General features: G+C 38.2%; 1 protein-coding gene across 4 annotated transcripts in view; it reads right to left on the reverse strand.

Moving 5' to 3' along the window:
* Positions 1 to 1,493: 1,493 nt before the first annotated feature.
* BMPR1A (bone morphogenetic protein receptor type 1A) overlaps positions 1,494 to 19,242 on the reverse strand; it is a 140,033-nt gene continuing 122,284 nt past the window's right edge. For all 4 annotated transcript variants that reach the window (XM_023648646.2, XM_070230012.1, XM_070230007.1 and 1 more), the window contains 6 exons: positions 14,215 to 14,359; positions 10,052 to 10,244; positions 8,232 to 8,529; positions 6,538 to 6,713; positions 5,396 to 5,526; positions 1,494 to 5,312 (listed from right to left, as the gene is read on the reverse strand). In XM_023648646.2, the coding sequence (XP_023504414.1) occupies positions 5,187 to 5,312; positions 5,396 to 5,526; positions 6,538 to 6,713; positions 8,232 to 8,529; positions 10,052 to 10,244; positions 14,215 to 14,359 (1,069 nt within the window). In that variant the 3' untranslated portion in view covers positions 1,494 to 5,186. The remainder of the gene's footprint in view (positions 5,313 to 5,395; positions 5,527 to 6,537; positions 6,714 to 8,231; positions 8,530 to 10,051; positions 10,245 to 14,214; positions 14,360 to 19,242) is intronic.

A 19,242-nucleotide genomic window follows, 5' to 3' on the forward strand; every position in this document is an offset into this window, starting at 1 on the left:
ACGAGGGAAAATATCTTTTCAAGTGAATGAAGACTTAATGACTGCATTAGCGTCTGCGTGAAATTACCTACAAGAATCAGACTGTTCTGGAAGAACAGCGCCCTCCTTTCTTAACATCTCCTCTATTCATACTAATAATATTAAAGAAACCTTGGAAACAGTCACTCTGCCCAACTGACCAGTGAGAGTAACACATGATGCTGGGAAGGAAAAATGAGTATGTGTCCCGTTTTGGGGTGAGCCGTTTACAGATGGAAGGAAAGCTAGCGAGTATCTGATGGGCCAGGAATCCCCGATTCTTCTTTATCAAGCCGCATGGGGGCACATGCTATCGCCTCAAGGAGCCATCTGACGCTGATAGTAGACGGGGATTCCCGTAAGGACCCTGTTCAGGCCGTCTCCAAACACACATTTTTGAGGGGAGACATCAACTAGACCCAAACCTTTTATGATGATTTCCATGTTCAGCTGCCTAGGAAGAGGCATCACAAGGCACAGCGACTGACTGAGCTGAGGGGGCTGAGACCAAGTGCAGGGGTCTCATGGGACGCCCGCAGGAAGGAGGGAAGCTGCCTGTAGCTCCGTGAAGTTCAGGCTTTGAAAAGCAGCCACCATGGCAGGAGCACCATCAAGCCAGATAACCGGTCCAGTGCTCAGTGAGAGCAGCCAGTTACAGGACAGGAAGCCGGGCCTACCCGAGCAGAGAGAGAACCGGGAGAAATCACCTGAGAAATCACCTGCCGGGTGGTGAGATGGGCACTCCCGTCAGCAGGAGTGTAACTGAGAAGCCCTCTGGGCAGCGATATTCATCAAGAACCGTGGGGTTTTTTTCATCTTAAAGAATCTTTTAAAAGTTCATATCTGCTAGTCCCATTTTTAGGAATATAATCTAAGAAAATAAATATACAAAACTTTTGTACAGAGATGTTCAATACATTGGTTCTATTTCCCAAAACAATGGAAATAATCCAAATAGTCAACAGGGGATTACAAAAAATAAATTATTCCATCTACTTGGTGGAATATTATGCAGTCAATTTTTTAAAAAATTGTTTTCAATAGATATAAAATGACATACTATGATCTTAATGTTGTAAAAAAGTATGCAGGGGAAAAAAGATGCAAAGTATGCAAATGTAAATAGTGGTAACATTCGGCAATAAAACTTTGATTTTATTTGCTTGTTTATTCTTTCCTATGTTTTCTAAAATTTCTACAAGTACATATTTTTAGAATTAGAAAAAAATTTTTTTTAAAGGAGAACAACTCCCCCCTCCTTTTCTTCGCTTCTCTTTCTATAACTTCTCTATTGATACACAAGAAAGAGTGTATGGTCACTCACCTGCCCTGGGCTCCATCCTGGGTTTCTAATTGCTGAAATGCACGTTTCAGGGACATGCGTATGTTCACTAACTTATTTGTTGTAAAATCTCACCAGACGTGTGACTTCCGATACACAACACAGTCCGAAACAGTACCACAAAACACATCACTGAAGTATACTAAAATAAGGTTATTTACTTAAAAATGATACATTGGACATAATCTATATATAGAACAAAGCAATTAATGGTAAACTTAATAAGGCACCTTTTAAACCAGATGCTGTACAAAATACATTTAGTGTGTTACATATCAAAGATGAGCCTCTATTTTTGGTGTTTTACAATTGCATAATAAAATTGCTTGTTTTGAACCCTTCTTTCACTGTCTATGTACAACGTCCCTAATTAAGCTATAATGATATTTTCATTTTATACAATATATACCACATTTTAGTTTTTAAATGGGCAACGACAACAGTCACTAAAAGGGCTTAAATAATTCCACTGAAAGCATAGTACAGAGCACAAGCTAAAATTACAATAATATATTTAATCCTTTGCAAAAGCCGTATTCACATACTTTCCTTATGGGATGATCAATACACGTGGCTTCATGTGATGCTGCCCTAGATTTGTTTTTAGGAACACGTCAGCTATCTGCAGGTTTCACTGCGACTCTCAGAACAGCACTGAGGCAGGACAATGAACGGCTACACTATTGTAACATCTGACTCAAGCAAATAATAAGGATTACCACTTTTCAACAGTACAAGAGCTGCAACAATCTTTTTAAAAAAATCAATTAGTATTTCTGCTGTTGAAATTATTTTAAATATTTAGAAACATTTCAAAACAACATGTATGGCAAGAAATGTAAGTGATTTAATTTATAAAATCTTGCCTGGAATAAATTATTCAGTATCAACTTTGATATTGGGCCAACTTAGAGATGTATGATTCTTTAAAAATTGTATTGCATTTTTGTTCTAAACGGAAGCAAAGCATCTGGGGAAAAAAGGTAGTGAATAAATTAAAAATCTGGCACATTCTAGGAAAACATAATTTTCAAAAACTATAGGTCACTTTCTAAGCTCAGAAACACTTCTGGACATTGGAAAGGCAAGATAAAATGTTGATTATCGAAATATCTTTTGTGAAAACACTTCCAGAGAAATTAGATTCAAATTTTATACTTCAGAAACTCGTTCAATAAGAAAGCACTGGGAAAGCTTAGAAAGAACACACTGGAGCCAAGCTTTGGGTGCCCTTAATCCTAGAGATATTTACCAGCAGAGAATTTAGAAGAATTTTCTTTGAGGGTTACCTTTTGTTATTTATATTCAGGTAGATTTGGCTTTTTGTTTGTTTTTATGTTTTAATTATTTAAAGGGAAGACAGACACAAGCCACACATTTTTAAAATGCTAGATTGTAAATGGGACCTAATAACATCTTCTAGGGTTTTACAAATTAACAAGTATGGTACTAAACAATACTTCCTCTGACTCTGTTAAGTATTTTACTTGCTGGATGAACTTAGAAATTTAAGAGTAAGAGTAAGAAGGAGAGAAGAAAAGTTTCATGCAACATTTTTTAGACTTTAAGATTTCAAATATGGCATCATTTCCTTTTTAAAGAACATGTTACACAAGAAAATACTTTTTTGAACAAATTTCTAAGGTTAATTCTTGATATCACTTTTAATCAATTTATTAAAAAATCATTAGAGTGGTCTTGTACTTACATACTGTCACTTTTTGCTTCCACATACTATTTTATTTTAACATTTCTAAGAAGAGAGTTTGCCTTCCCCTACATATTTTATTATTAAGAAATATGAACGTATAGTTTATCAAATACAAGATAAATCCAGGTTAACCTCAGACTAAGTAGATCAGAGCTTGTAAGTTTTCTTAAATCACATGGCGATTTAGATCAAAATATCTATATTTCTCAGTACAGAGATGGGAAAACATTCTGAAAAAGCACGTTACTGGGTACTATCCGTATGTAAATCTACCTATCTTGATGAACACTTCAAACTTTCATTATGTTATGAAAATTATTCAACTTGGTCAAAACTGTTAAAGCAAGTTTCAAATTAGTGAAATCTGATGTATAGACAAACGTATGAGTTTCATCCTTAAATGTCAGTCAAATTTTTGGTGACGGATGGGTACACACTCTGATTCCTCCTCTTCAATTTAAAGTTTTTTAAAACTATGTTGTGACATAATCCCATTTATTTTATGTTATACTCAAAGAAAACGGTCTCAATTTATGCACCCGTGAGTTCTATTTAAAAGGCGTCACAGAAGCGTGGTAAGTTTGAGCACATCCGAATTATCCCTTGGGATAGCAAGGCACCCGTAACACAGACAGCACTTTACTGAATAACTGCTAGATGGTATAGATACAGGTACTGACGGGATACTGAACTTTTCTGCCTGACTCTCTTTATGGTCTTCACGAGTCATGAAACAGAAATTAAAAGACAAAAAAATCTCAAATGATTTAAATGTCTCACACAGTTGTTGATAAACTTCTATTGGCTCTGAAACAGAAAGTTCTAAGTAGAGGACCCTTTCATAAAGGAAAACTGAGATGACAGCGCCTTAATGAAAGTCTGCACCTGAAGTGAACAAACTCCTAGATGTGATATACTACTCTGAACATATTAATTCTGAAAATTCATATGCGGTTCTACTTTATAACATTTTTTTCTGATGATCTTTTAATTTTTTCCCTTAAGGATGGGATGTGAGGTACACGTGAGCTGGTTTCTACAGTATGAATATATGTACATATATAAAATATGGTTTTAAAGGAGCAGGTGTTTTGCAAATAAAGCATATTACACACAAAATATAAATAGCTTCCCTTTTAAAAGTTACTGAGAATAAAGAATACAGAACATGGTTATAGGCACTTACACTGTTATCAAATGCAGTAATTAGTAATTCACTTCGCTAAGAAGTGTTTTCTTTAGAAGGTTCGTGGCATTGGAAGCCCCAATTTTGGACAGGATTCTTTTCATAACAAAAATAATAATTATGAAAAAAAAATGATGGTGGTAGGAGGAAAACAGTCCAAATTGACAGACACTTTGAACTTCTTTTGGCCTTTATATCAACTTTCATGTTAAAAAATAAAGTTGGTGGAGAGGCTAGCTACCTTGCAAGGTAAATGGCTTTTATGTGATTGGCAAATCTTGGTCAGATAATGCATTTTTACAGCACAAAACCAACAGCCACCAATATCTTCCCATGCATTCATAAATTATTTTCTTCTAATTCAAATGGCAGCAGAGGAATCCTGGTGTGCACGTGTGTGTACACACACACACCATTCTCAAGGCATGACAAACCATCGTAAACTGAGCAGTATCCCAAACAGATCATACTCCAGAGGTTGCTTACAAAGGTAGGATACAAATAGATTAAATTTTCCCAGGTAGAAGGCAAAAGTGTGTACTCTCCATCTCTGCTGAATTCATTTATCTTCTTAAGGCTTTCACAGAAAGCACCATTTTATGAACAGGTGATTCAGTACCCAGAGTTTGACTGGAGACTTATTAATCAGGATTGAAGTCTTGATGCAGTTCATAAAAACCCAATAAAAAAAAGGCATCAAAAACCACATTTAAAATAAAGCTGTCCATATATAAAGAATGAAGTGTTTAGAAGGTCCCCGCTCGTGGTCTACAGAGTACTGAAGGGTTTAATATTAGCAGCCTGTGAAGGTGTAGTGAGGAGGGGGTCTGAGAACCAAGTCAGCATCCTGACTCTACTCTAATTCCACCCGTTCCTTGCGTGAAAACAGTTCTGGCAGTCTAGAATTTCTCCTCATGACTGTTTGACTGTCAAATCTTTACATCTTGGGATTCAACCATCTTGGCAAGTGTCTTCTTGATTCTCAGAGCTGTCAGTCTGGAGGCTGGATTGTGGGCCCAGCATTCTGACATTAGCTTCAAAACTGCTCGTAGACACTGAAAAGTAAAGAGAATGGAATGAGCTGGTAAATGTCTTTGGTGACACCAATCACTTCCTCAAGGGACTGAGTTCCACTTACTTCATCACTGTTCCATCGATTAGAAACAAGCGGCCGCAAACGTTTGACACACACAACCTCGCGCATATCTTCATAGGATGGATCATTGGGTACCATGTTGTAATATGGCAACTGGTACTCTTCCACTATCCCTGTAGGGAGTTAGAAAACATAGTGGGCACAGAAACGGCAGCTGGACAAAATATGTCAATCTATTCAGCATCTCTTACTGGACTATGGAACTAAAACTGATTCCTACACAAAGAAGAAAAAAATTAGAGAGTAGATGATTCACTATCAATAGTAAATGAATATTCTTCTCTTTTTTAACATCTAATTATTTCCTCAACCTCCATCAGGGTCCCCATCACAGCTGCGGACATACCAACATCCCCCAAAAAAGAGCAACAATTGAAATGCTCATTCACCATAATTTTTAATCTAATTATTCAAGCACACAATTGTGGCTACTAATGAATACAGTTTTTATTTTTTGTTTTGTTTTGTCCTGCAGTAGAAAGACAACATGATATGCAGAAAAGAGTTGACACAGGAGGTCTGAGACTGCAGTCCATGGAAAGCCTGCGTGCAAGGCTGGCCCTCGGCTGGCGTCTGGGAACTTGCCTGGTGAACGGTTCCCTCACTGATAGAAAACTTCCCCTAGATGATAAGGATGGCTCACTGTGCCTATATTATTTTTGCAAACAATATGGGTTATGCTGAATACCTGCTTTCTTTCTGGGAGTTTGGAATTTTGGTACATGCCAGGCAGAGGGTGCCCACATGACCAGCCTCCAGTAAAATCTTTTGGTACTAAGTTTCTAATAACTTCCATGCATGACACTATTTCACAAGTTGTCACCATGTGCTGGAGAAGTTGCGCACACCCTGTGTGAGCCCACAGGGAGAGGACTTTTGGAAGCCTGTGTCTGATTGCCTCTGGACTTTGCCCCAGGCGGCTTTCCCCTTTGCTTATTTTGATTTGTATCAGTGAGGATAACTATTTGCTGAGTCCCACAAGCGCCTCTATTGAAATCACAGAACCTGGGAGTGGTCTTGGGGATCTCTGATATACCTGACATCTACATTATATAAAAGGAGCTGTTATTTTTTGAATGATGAGGATACAAACATAACCAGAATCACGCTACTTAAACTCCTACCTCCTGTGACACAACGACGAGCCATCTCCCAAATGATGAGACCAAAGCTATAGATGTCCGCCATTATGTAGGGCTGGAAATGGTTTTTATTCAGGCTCTCATCGAGCACTTCTGGAGCCATGTAGCGTTTGGTACCTACCCTGGTATTCAAGGGTACATCAACTTCATTCGTATCACTGCAACGAAAGACAGACGATGTCCAGGTTGAGGGCTAAGAACAAAATAGTTCATCTGCTATTTCTGTTGTATTTTGTAAAAGTCATTCTCTCTCTCTCTCCCCATATATAATATTACATATGAAATAAAAAGCTATCTACCTATCTATCTAAAATTTCCACATTCCCTTAGCATAAATCATTGGGGCCAGATGTATTTTGAAATTTAGCATCTTTTAGTTTTTAGAAAAGTAATATACCCTTTAAATATATGCTACGTATTCTATACCGTCCCCAGCAGGTCTGGAGCAGTGCACTTAATCAAACTCCTTACTACGTCAGCAGTGAAAAATTCACACTAAACTGGATAAAGACAATCAGTATCTCACGTCAGTTCAGGTAAGGTTTTGTCACCAAACAAGTTTTGTGCCTCCACAAAAAAAGATTACAATACTGAGTATAAAAAAAAGTGGTAGACAATTACATCTCCGAACAAGTGAATGTGAAAAGAATTTGAGAGGACTCATCTGCCTTTGCCATTCTCATGCGAGAAACTCAGCCTTCGTGACAGAGGATGACATCCTCTTCTTTATGGTTCCCACCAACTCAGTTCTGCTGTGCATCACGTTTACACAACCACACTGACAATCGGCAATAAATGTTTATTGGTTTTTCAATTTGTGGATTAAATTTTGGAGTTAGAAGAAATGAATGCTTTGTTGGTTAGGCCCTCAGCTCTGGCAGGTTCTGGAAACTACTCTGAAGCGATTAACATAATGTACTTTATATTTTCTTACATGGCATTTGATGAACATTTGAACCAATAAACACTACACTGATTAAAAAACCAACAGGATTAGAACACTGTAACAATGAGGGAAGAAGACTGAAAAATTTCTAACGTTTGTCTTATAATGAACTAGTACTTTTATGTTATGGCCTGAAATGAATTCTCAAATATGAAATGGCTGCTGTATTCTAAATGGTTTCAATGGTTTGCTTAAAAATTTTATAATTCTAACTATTTAAAAATATTGATAACATCCAGTGGTGATGGAGAAATGGCACACTTATACCCTGTTTATGGTAGTGTAAACTGATGCACGCTTTCTACAGGACAACGTGTAATACACTATTGCTTAACACGCACAGACTCTTTGTTAAGCAGCCCCTTCTCTAGGGACCCATCGTGAAGAAATAGTGCACAAACGCTCAAGGATATTACATATGGATAAAATACAATGTTCATCTAAGCATTGTTTTAATAGTGGAGATAACTGGAGGCAACTTTAATGTCCATCAATTGGGCCATGGATGGGATAAACAACAGATCTACATTATGGAAAGCTTTGCATTAACACTTTCTTTAAAAAGAATGAAGCAGATCTATACAAAGCGAAATAGAAAGATGTCTAAGACAATAAAACAAAATCAAGAATTATGTAGAGTAGGATGCAATTTTTTGTCAAAAAACAGTAACAAAAAAAAGACAAAATCCTCAACTATATATTTCAAAACAGTAGGCAAAGAATTATTCACCTGTTGAATTTAACAGCAAGGCCCAGGTCAGCAATACAGCAACTTCCATTTTTTTTGATGAGGATGTTTTTGCTCTTTAGGTCTCGATGAGCAATTGCAGGCTTTCCTTGGGTGCCATAAATTTCTGTGTGGAGATGGCACAGCCCACAGGCAGCTGAGTAAGCCAGCTTGAGTAGGGCTCTGGTGTCTAGTGTAGCACATTTCAGGAAATCATAGAGAGATCCATTTTCATGGTAGTCAGTAATCAAATACAGCTGAGTCCAGGAACCTGTGCCTTTAATGTCTGCTGCTATAAAACCTGTCCAATTAATGAGTTTAAAAGGTTAGTTATCAGAGAGAGCCAGGAAGAATAACGAGTGCTCATTCAGGATACTGAGAATAACTCAGGTATCACGTACAGGTAATAAAAATTTTATTTGCTTGACAAAAACCTCTTGAATGTGTTGCCAAAACTTTTATTTCTGCAATTTACACACATAACTCTACACACTTCTGCAATAAATTTAAAATAATCTTAACGATAATCAAGAAAATTATAATAATATGACTAAGAAAAAGATCACACAGAATAACCTGGGGGAATGTTATCAAGCTTTGTGATTCTCTACGCATGAAGAACTATAAAGAAGGAATGTGGAAAAGGCTCTCAATTTTAAATTAAAACGTGAACAAATTAAAATAATGAACTTAAAAATGTTCAACTAACAGTCTGCTCCCGACTAACCAACTCCCCGCCCATCAATGACTCATCACGACTGCCTTTCAGGCCAGCTCGCTCACTGAGCAGGTCCACACACTGGCCTCCTTTGTCCTTTTTCTCCTCTCTCCTTTCAGAACAACGTCAGTGAGTGCTGGTTGAGCAGGGTCCCTCTCAAACTCATGTCAACCTGGGAGCTGTGAATGTGACCTTATTTGGAAATAGGGTCTTTGTAGATGTGATCAAGTTCAGATGAGGTCATACGAGATTAGGGAGGGCCCTAATTCAATGACTGTAAGAAGGAAGTCTGGACATAGGCACACAGGAGAGAAGGGCACGTGAGGACAGAGACAGGAGTGCTGTCGACAAGCCAAGGAACGCCAAAGATCGCTGGCAGTCAGCAGAAGCGAGGAAGAGGCCAGGAAGGGCCATCCCCAAGAGCCTTGAGGGAGCAAGGCCCTGCCGACACCTTGATTAAACTTTGGCCTCCAAAACGGCATCCAGTTTGTGGTAATTTGTTATGACAGCCATAGGAGGCTAACACAAGAGCCTACTTTACACTTGGCAAGGTGCTATACACTTGGCAAGGTGCTACGCACGCTCTAAATTAAAGGGTAGGGAAACAGCAGCTGAAAAGAAAAGTCAGGAGAGCTGGAGGAGTTTACGAACCCTACTGATCAGATCACATCTAAATTATTTTACAGTTGCATAAGTGGGAAGGGAGGGAGACACCTGCTAAGCACAGAACGTAAATGAAGAGACATCTTATGCGGGGGAACGTGACTGAGCTTACAAAAAGCAAAAGGTACATAAAGTTATCCCAGAAAACTGCTTAAATTACCTGTGAAAGACTTGGTTTTTGTTATGATATGAGTAAGACCAATAAACTAGCACTGCTTCCAATGTGAAACTCACTGCTGTTTCCTCAGCTGGGTAGTAAATAAAGTGGTTGGTTGGCATTCAGGACTGTGTTGTATTTAAAGTATGTATTCTACTGGGTTTCCTTTAGCCAAATACACATAATTAAATTGACATATTTTCAAAACTCATATGGCAGGCTTCAACCTGCATCCCACTAACCTTGTCACAATATGGAATTGACTGAAATCATACGTGTACCCACCAAGTATATTTTCATGGCGCATTAGCACGGTTTGATAGATTTCTGTTTCTCGAAACCAGCTGGCTTCTTCAGTGGTAAAAAACACTTTGACTGCTACTTTTTCACCACGCCATTTGCCCATCCACACTTCTCCATATCGGCCTTTACCAACTTGCCGAACCATCTGAATCTGTTTGGCAATAGTTCGCTGCACCTTCATAGAAAAAAGTAGAATGTTTTGAGTTCTTGATGAAAAGAACCTATTAAGACTGAGAAAGTGGTCTGAGAGCCCACCCTTCAAAAAGCATGGTACACACAACCAACGTTAAAACCGACAATGTACTGAAAAGAAGACGAAACTGCACAATATATTCTGAAATCACAAACTAAGAGATTAGCCAACGTGGCAGATTGTTTCCCCAAACGGTCAAAATAACTCCCCTCCCTTGGGTACACACACCCTTGGGTAGTCTCCTCCACAGACGCTGGGCTTGGCCACATGACTTGCTTTGGGCAACAGAACAAGAGCAAATGTGCTGCAAGAGAAGACTTGAGAAGTGTTTGTGCACTGGGGCTTGCCCTTTCTTGCTGTTCTGAGGAACTCTGAGACCAGCAACAGTACCGTGCAAACTGTCGGTGGTGGGCACAAACCATACAGCCTAGCTCCAGCTGAGCAAGTTCAGAAAAAGAACTGCCCAGCAGACCCTCAGAGTCATGAGAAATAACAAATGTTTGTTGTCTCAAGCCACTAAGCTTTGGGGTGGTTTATTATGTAGCAAAATCTAAACGATAGTTCAAAGTCTTCAACTCAGTCTGTAAGCCCCCACATGACCTGGCTCCTGCCTAATTCTCCAGCCTCATCATTCGCTATCACCACCATCCCACCTCTCTCATTTACCTTATTTCAACTTTTAGAATTCACGTAAGCGCACTCCTGGCTCAGTGCAGTTCCCTTTCCTCGAGAGTGCCGTTTCTCTGTTAACACCTCCATGGCACATACATACGTCTCAGCTGCTGCACTTATTACAACCACAATTTTATTATCACTTATATATGTATTTGTTTGAATCCCATCTCCCTGCTCACAAAATATAGCTGTTTATTTAGGACGATATCTAAAGTAAAGTAAGTGCCTTCATTAATATTTGTTGAATAAAGATGCACATTAATCGAAACCCTTCATTGTCAGAAGCATTAGTGGTCATTCTAAATGGAAAAGAACACTATGGGCCAGCTTGGAACTGCACTGAGAGTGGGCTAGATCTTGTGCACACCCGACTGACTGACTTTAAGTCATTTCATCACAGGATCCTTTTACAATTTTTTTTAGACAGTCAGGATTATTGAAGTTTAATTTACATACAATATAATTCACGCTTTTTGAGAACTGTTTTGACAAATGTATACAGTCATGTAACCACTAAAACCACAATTAAGATATAAAACATTTCCATCACCGAGAAAGTTCCCTCTTGCCTCTTTAAAGGCACCCACCCCCAGTCCCTGGCATCACTGATCTGTGTTCTCTCCCTCCGAGTTTTGCTTTCTCTAGAATATCACATAAATGGAAACATAAAAAATGTAGCCCTTTGTGCCTGGCTTCTTTCATTTAGCACAAAATGCCTTGAAATTCACCTGTGTTGTTGCTGCATTTATCAGTAGTTTGTTCCTTTTTCTTGACGACTAGTACTCCACTGTATGTGCCACAATTTGTTTATCCGTTTACCCACTGATGAACTTTTGGGCTGTTTACAATTTATGTCTATTACGAATAAAGCTGCTATGAACGCTCACATTCAGGTCTGTGTGTGGACACGCATGCATCTCTTTGGTACATACTTAGCAGAGGACCGCTTCATTGTATGGGGAGTAAGGCTCAACTTTTCAGTCAACTGTCAAACCATTTCCCAAAGTGGCTGTACCATTTTGTATTTCCACCAGCAGTGTATGAGATTTCCAGTTGATTTGTTTATATCCTTTTTGGCACTTACTATTTTCAGTCTTAGCCATACAAGTGGCTGTGTAGGAGTATGTCATTGTGTTTAATCTGCATTTCCCCAATGATGCTAAACAGCTTTCCATGTGCTTATCTGCCATTCTTATATCTTCTTTGGGGAAGTGTCTATTCATATCTTTTGTCCATTTTTAAAAACTGAGTTGCCTTATTACTGAGTTGTAAAAGTTCTTTATATATTCTGTAACACAAGTTCTTTATCAGATCTGCTTTGCCAGTTTGTGACTTTTTTCATTTTCTTAAAAGTGTCTTCTGAATAAGAAAAGTTTCAAATTTTTGAGAAAGCTTAATTTATGATTTTTTAAAATGAATCATGAGCCAGCCCTGATGGCCTACAGGTTGAAGTTAGGCATGCTCCACTTTGGCAGCCTGGGTTCTGTTTCCAGGTGTGGAACCACACCACTCGTCTGTCAGTAGCCATGCTGTGGTGGTGGCTCACGTAGGGAACTAGAGGGACTCACAACTAGAATATACAACTATGTACTGGGCTTTGGGGAGGGGAAAAAAACAAAAGAATCATGCCTGTGGTGTTCTAAGAAATCTCTGCCTCAACCCAAGGTCATGATGATTTTCTTTTTCTTCTTGTGTGTTTTTTTAATTAAAGTATAAAATTGTTGACATAAAATATTATATTAGTTTCAGGTCACAATGACTTTCTAAAACATTTTCTTTTAAAGGTTTTGTACTGTAACCTTAACATTTAGGTCTATGATCCAGTTCAAGGCAATTTTGTATATGGAGTGAGGTAAGGGTCAAAGATTCACTTTTTTGCAAATGGATGCCCTTTCCCTGCACCATTTGTGGAAGAGACTGTCTCTTCCCCACTGAATTACTCTGGCACCTGAATCAGTTGATTCTATATGTGTGTGCCCATATGTAGACTCTGTTCTGCTCCAGTGATACACACACTGATCCCCATGCCAGGAACACACCGTGCTGATTACTGTAGCTTTATACTAAGTCCAGAAATGAAGTGGCGAATCCTCTTTGTTCTTCTTTTTCAAAATTCTTTTGGCTCTTTTGGGTCCGTTGCATTTCCATATAAACATTAGAATTAGCTCATCACTTTCTACAAAAGTTTGCTCTAATTTTGATTTGGATTGAATCGAAATTATAAATTGCTTTTAGGAAAACTGGAATCTTAATACCGAGTCCTCTGATTCACAAACAGGATCTACATTTCCAGTTGTTTAGTGCCTTGTTAATGTCTTTTGGTAGCATTTTCTAACTTTCAGTGTACAAGTCTTATATAACTTTTGTTAAGCTTATTCCAAAATATTTTATGCTCTTGATGCTATTTTAAATAATGCTGCTTTTTAAAGTTTAATTCCTAGTTGTTTGTTGCCAGTGTATACAAATTTGAGGATTCTGTACAACGGCTTTATACTCTGTAAGCCTGATAAACTCACTTATTGGTTGTTGTAGCTTTACGGTATGGTCCTTGAGACTGTCTATGTAAACGATCATGCTGTCCACACGTGAAGATGGTTTTACTTTTGCCTTTCCAATTCAGTTACAGACTTATTTAATTTGATGAATTTTTAGAAATCAATCTATTTATTTTAAACAAATGCAATTAAACAAACAATTAAAAATCTATCTGGATATCTAGTGTTTACTATAAGGGTCCTCTTGATGTCTAAATCTGAATATTTCCATACATATAACCCTCTTCGAATTATTTACAACTCACTTTAAGATTCCTTTTATGAGTTGTGTTTGGTCATACAGTATTGTACTGAGGGAAGTGTCCTCTCTATGGAGACCGGTGGGAGTAACTTTCCTTCAATTTTAGAGTCTGAAATAGTTATACTTCTCCCAACCCATCAGTTTAACCCTACAGATGCAAGGAATCTTGATTCCTCTTCAAGCTGGCTGTTAAAAGCAAAACTTGGAGCCAACTCTAGGACTTACAGAGCACTTCATGACCACGTTTTCTTTCCTAACCTTGCTTGTGGCTCTATATTACTTGCCTATTCTATTTTTTTTGTTTCATATTCCTTAGTTTTAACTAATTTCATCTTACATTACTGCAATCACCTTTCTAATGAAGAAGGACAAAAATGTGTTTAGTAACGTTCCCTAATCTATAATAACTATGCTGTCTACCATCATGTGAGGACATATTCCATATCGATTTACCATTCACGTGGATGACATTTCATCTTACCAGTAAAGGCAGTCCAGACCCACTCCCAGAACTTTGCGACTGGTCAATAAGGTCTTTTAATGATTCTCCGACTGGAATAAATGCTTCGTCCTGTTCCAAATCACGATTGTAACGACGTCTGCTTGAGATGCTCTTGCAATAATGTCTTTGAAAAAGCAGAAAATAATCTACATTAAAATTCTGAAACCATATAACTCTAAGGTAATAAAGATCTTGAGATTGTTGACATCATCATTTTTCCCTCAGACAAGATCATATCCAAATTAGTCTTATCAAAGGATGATATAGCCTTTGTTAAAATAATGCCCAGAAATGGAATTTACGAGGTGAAGTTCCACATACCATGTTACCACGGAAAGATGCCCACAGTGTATTGGCACATGAAAAAGACAGATTAAAAAACAGCACGTAAAGTGTAATCCTAGCTATAAAAAATGTTTAAATTACATGTACTCATGTCTAAAAAGATCAGAAAGGACATACAGCAAGTTGTAAATAATAGTTATTTCTGGGGATGTAGGAATATTTACTTTCTACTTTACATAAATACCTTCATTTGAATTTACAAGTATGTATTTTTGTATCAAAATGAACAATAAATACATTTCCATCTTAAAAAAAGAGAAAAAGTTTATGGAAAAGAAAACAAGTTCTATTAATTCATTATATTTTTGAAGCCTTCTCTTTTCAAAATTTCAAATTACAAAATATTTAACATACAGAAAGGTAGAGATTAATTCAATTGAAACACGTGTAGACTATTTAAATTTAATAAATTATTAACATTATGTTATATTTATTTTAGGTATATTTTAAATAAACATTAGAAAAATTTGAAGCTCCAGCCATTTCCCTGATAATTCCATTTCCCTCTTTTCCTCCTAAAAGACAAATACCATCCTGAATGTAGTTACATCCTTCCTATCTATGTAGTTATACTTTTACCATAAATGCACATATTCATAAACATTGTTTCTCTGGATATAAATTCACACAAATGGGATATGTTGTATTAATATTTTGCACTTTGCTTTAAAAAAAAACTCCTTATGTTTTATATATTTACTCATATTCATACATGTTAAAAAACCATAGCTCATTTTTACGGATGCTGAGCGTGTCAGGCACTGTTCCATAACTCACTTCATCTTTATGAAACTCCTCAGAGGTTGAGCACTATTGTTCCCAGCTGACAAATGAGGAAACCATGACCCAGAGGTTCAGCATCTGTCCCAAGGCAGACAGCTGGCTGGGGGTACAGCCGGGATCCAAACCCAGAAGCTGGGTCTGGAATCCATGGTCCGAGTCACTACTATTCCGTTAAGGAAATGATTTATATAACACCTGTGCTCCTGTGATGAATTTGCTACAACTTACCCTGACAGCCATATTTTAGTTATTTCCAAAAGTCTGCTAATATAAACAGTACCGCAAAAAATATTTCTGTGCCTGTCTGTTGTGCAGTTGTGTCAGAATTTCTTGAAGGTATACATACTTTCAATTTTATTGCTATCACCAAACTGCTCTCAAAAGTGAAATAATTTATATTTCCACCAAAAGTATAACATCACAATGTGCATTTCCCCACATTCCAATCCACACTTGGAACCATCACAGTTTCAGACTTTTGCCAACTGAATGGGTATGAAATAGTGACTTGTTTTCATTTGTTTTCCTCTGATTACTAAGGAGGTTGAACTTTTTTTTTCACAGTTTGTTTTTTTTCTGTGAACTGCCTATTTACGTTTTTGCATGTTTTCAACTGCGGTGTTTTATCTTTTTTTATGATTGATTCATAAGAGTTCTTTATATAATCTGGATACTAAAACTTTGATAATTACGTTACAACAGTCTTCTCTCAGTCTGTGACTGTCAAGTCATTCTATTTATGGGGTTTAATGTCAGTTTTAATTTTAATCTTATCAAATTAAATTTATCAATCTCTTTTGTCTTGTTTAAGACAACCTTCCCCACCCTAATATCATAAACATATTTTAAAGGTTTTAGAATTTGATCTCTCTCATTTAGTCCTTTAATCCATTGGAACTTACAGTAAAGGATGGAAATTAGGTAATACATCAAGTCAGATTTGTTTTCCATACGGATAGCTCAATATACTTAATCATTTTTGTAATTTTATTTTTAAAACTTCATATGGGGAAGTGACTCAAATGGTTTAAAATTCAAAAGGCATAAAGAGTGCAGAGTGAAAAATCTTCTCCCACCCCCATCCCTAAGCCGTCAAGTTCACTTCCCCAGAAGGAACCTGGAAGTGGAACCCATTGACAGTTTCCTGGGTAATCTTCTGGAGACATTTATGCACATTCAAGCAAAAACATACAGATTGGTGTTCATCTCTCCTGCTGCTTTTTCCTTCCAGGAACGGCAGTGTACCCACACATGCTGTTCTGCATCTTGCTTTTTCACTTAGCAATGTATCTGGGGGTCACTCCACCGTGGCAAGCAAAGAGGCTCCTTCTTTTCTGATGGCTAAACACTATCCCACTGTATGGCCTCTACCCAGCTTCCTTACGGGTAACACTCAGAGTTTCTAGTCTTATTTCACACAAGGCTGAAGTTTCTAGTTTCTAGTCTTATTTCACACAAGGCTGAAGGAAAACACTTGCTGGCCCATCTGTGGTGCAGATCACCGAAGTGAGAGCTGACTCGGGACTTCTGATGCGAGGCTCCATTGAGGCCGTACAGGCCACCCGCCTTCCCGTGAGCGCCTGTATTCCCCAAGCCGTCCGCAGCCTTGGGTCGCTCCCACCTGTCTCCAGATCAGCAAGAGACTCCCCTCCTCCCACCCATTTTGTACTTCTTAGAAGCGAACATTTTCAACTTTTCTAAGCTGATTTAATGTTTACCTGCATTTCTAAATAACATGCTTATATTGACATTTTCAGTTTTCAGTCTCAGGCTTTAACTATTGACTTCACACTGTGGAAAATGAGGATTTAACTTATCATTTAACACCCCTAGTCCTTCCCCAAGCAGAAATGCTTCTCCCCTCACATCCTCCCAACACGGTTGTAGCATAATATCTGTTCAGACCAATATTTAATATCTGCATGATTATGACTATGTAAACTCTACCCAAATGTGGATCTCACAGTATAGCACAATTGTTTTTTCTTTCCTGCAAACTGTCTCGGCCCCAGGGCACAGGCAAAGATCCTCTACTTCTGGATATAAAGAGCAGGAGCAAGTCCCTCTGCCTCTCACTGGTGTGTAGGAAACACTTCCTCTGGCCCAGGCAAAGATCCACTGATGCTGAGGAAGGGTCAAAACTCTGAGAAAGCCTCATCCTTAAGGTCTAGCAACATGGGCCTACCTCCCTCAGGAGGTCCCTTTCCACCTGCCCCACCAGGAGCGACACGTGGCTGCAGGCTCCCTCTGGGGGAAGGGCAAAAGCAGGCAGGGAGACTTCTGCTGCGGTGCCGAACGCAGTGAACGCTGAGGGGCTTAGCAGGAACACGGAGAAAAACTCTTCCCCACTAAAGCCCCACTCCAGGCACAACGAAACCTCAGCCCATCAGCAGAGGACTGGGAAACCTGTGAGGCCCTGAAGGCACAGGCCCAAACAGTAAACAAGGATGAGCCCAAAGCAACTCCTGACCAGACTGGCTCACCCCCCACTCTAACAGCTTAAGCAAATTAGAGGCATGCTCATTTTTAGGTGCAAATATACATATTTTATCTCAGTCTGTTACTCTAAACATGATGTAGTGCATTCAATCAAAAGTTATGAGACACACTAAAAGGCAAGGAAAATAGCTCACTGTCAAGAGGTCAGGCAATCAACAGAACCAGTCTCAGGGATGACCCCTATGTTGGAACTATCAGACAGGCACTTTAAAATAACTCTGATTAAAATGATAAAGCTTCTAGTAGAAAAGATGAACAACATGAATAAAGAGATGAAGAATTTCAGCAGAGAAACGGAGTCAGGCGGAAATGCCAGAAACGTAAAACATGATGCCAGAGATGAAGAATTCCTTTAGTAGGCTCAAGCAGACTGGACACAGTTGAGGGAAAAACTAGTGAACTTGAAAATAGGTGAATAGAAATGACCTGAACTAAAAAATATAGAGAAAAACAAATGAGGAAACTTCAATGAAGAATAAAAGAGCTGTGAGACAATATCAAATAATCTAAACATCTCAAAAGGAGAAGGGAGAGAGAAAGGAAGAGGAAAAATACGTTAAGAGATAGCAGACAATAATTTCACAAAAACAGAGAAAGACACCAAACCACAGATTCAGTAAGCTCAGTGAACCCCAAATGAGAGTAAAAACCAAAAAAGAAACATACATCTCCTAAACATATTATAGTCAAATTGTTTAAAACCAAAGATAAAGGGAAACATCTCTAAGTAAAAAAAGTCAACCCAGAATTCTATATCCAGTGAAAATACCTTAGGAAAATGAAAGTAGAAGATTTTTCAGATAAACAAAAGCTGGGAGAACTTATGGCCAGTAGACTTACACTGCAAGAAACCAAGTTAAAGGAAATGCTTCATGCACAAGGCACATACCACATGAACTTGGACCTAAAACCTGGAACTAAAGGAACAAATGGAGAGCGCAGAAAATAATAAAAATAAACATGAACGTGAAGGACATTTTTTCTTATTTTTAATCACTTTAAAGATGATCAGCAACTCCTTTTTTTAGGTGTACAATAAATGTTTATCTTTTTTATTAAATGAAACATTATTTGGCAGTACTTTTGCTGCAATTAACTTTAAAATCTTCCATTTTCAATATTTAACTACTGTGGGACTGGGCACCTGCCGGCGGCAGTGAGGATGATGGACCAGAAGTGGGCCTATCTGATAAATTAATCTGTGACACTGCTTCCCAAGCAGACATTCTGGGCCAGGGGAGGCTGGTGAACATCAACAAACTTTAATGCATATCAGGGCATGCCAAGCATGAGGGCACACCAATTCACCATGTTTATCCTTAATAATGCAACAGAAAAGTGGTAATTTATCAGTCAGTCAGCATCGACATTAATGGACAA

The sequence above is a fragment of the Equus caballus genome, chromosome 1 (assembly GCF_041296265.1).
Source record: "Equus caballus isolate H_3958 breed thoroughbred chromosome 1, TB-T2T, whole genome shotgun sequence".
NCBI classification, from domain to species: domain Eukaryota; kingdom Metazoa; phylum Chordata; class Mammalia; order Perissodactyla; family Equidae; genus Equus; species Equus caballus.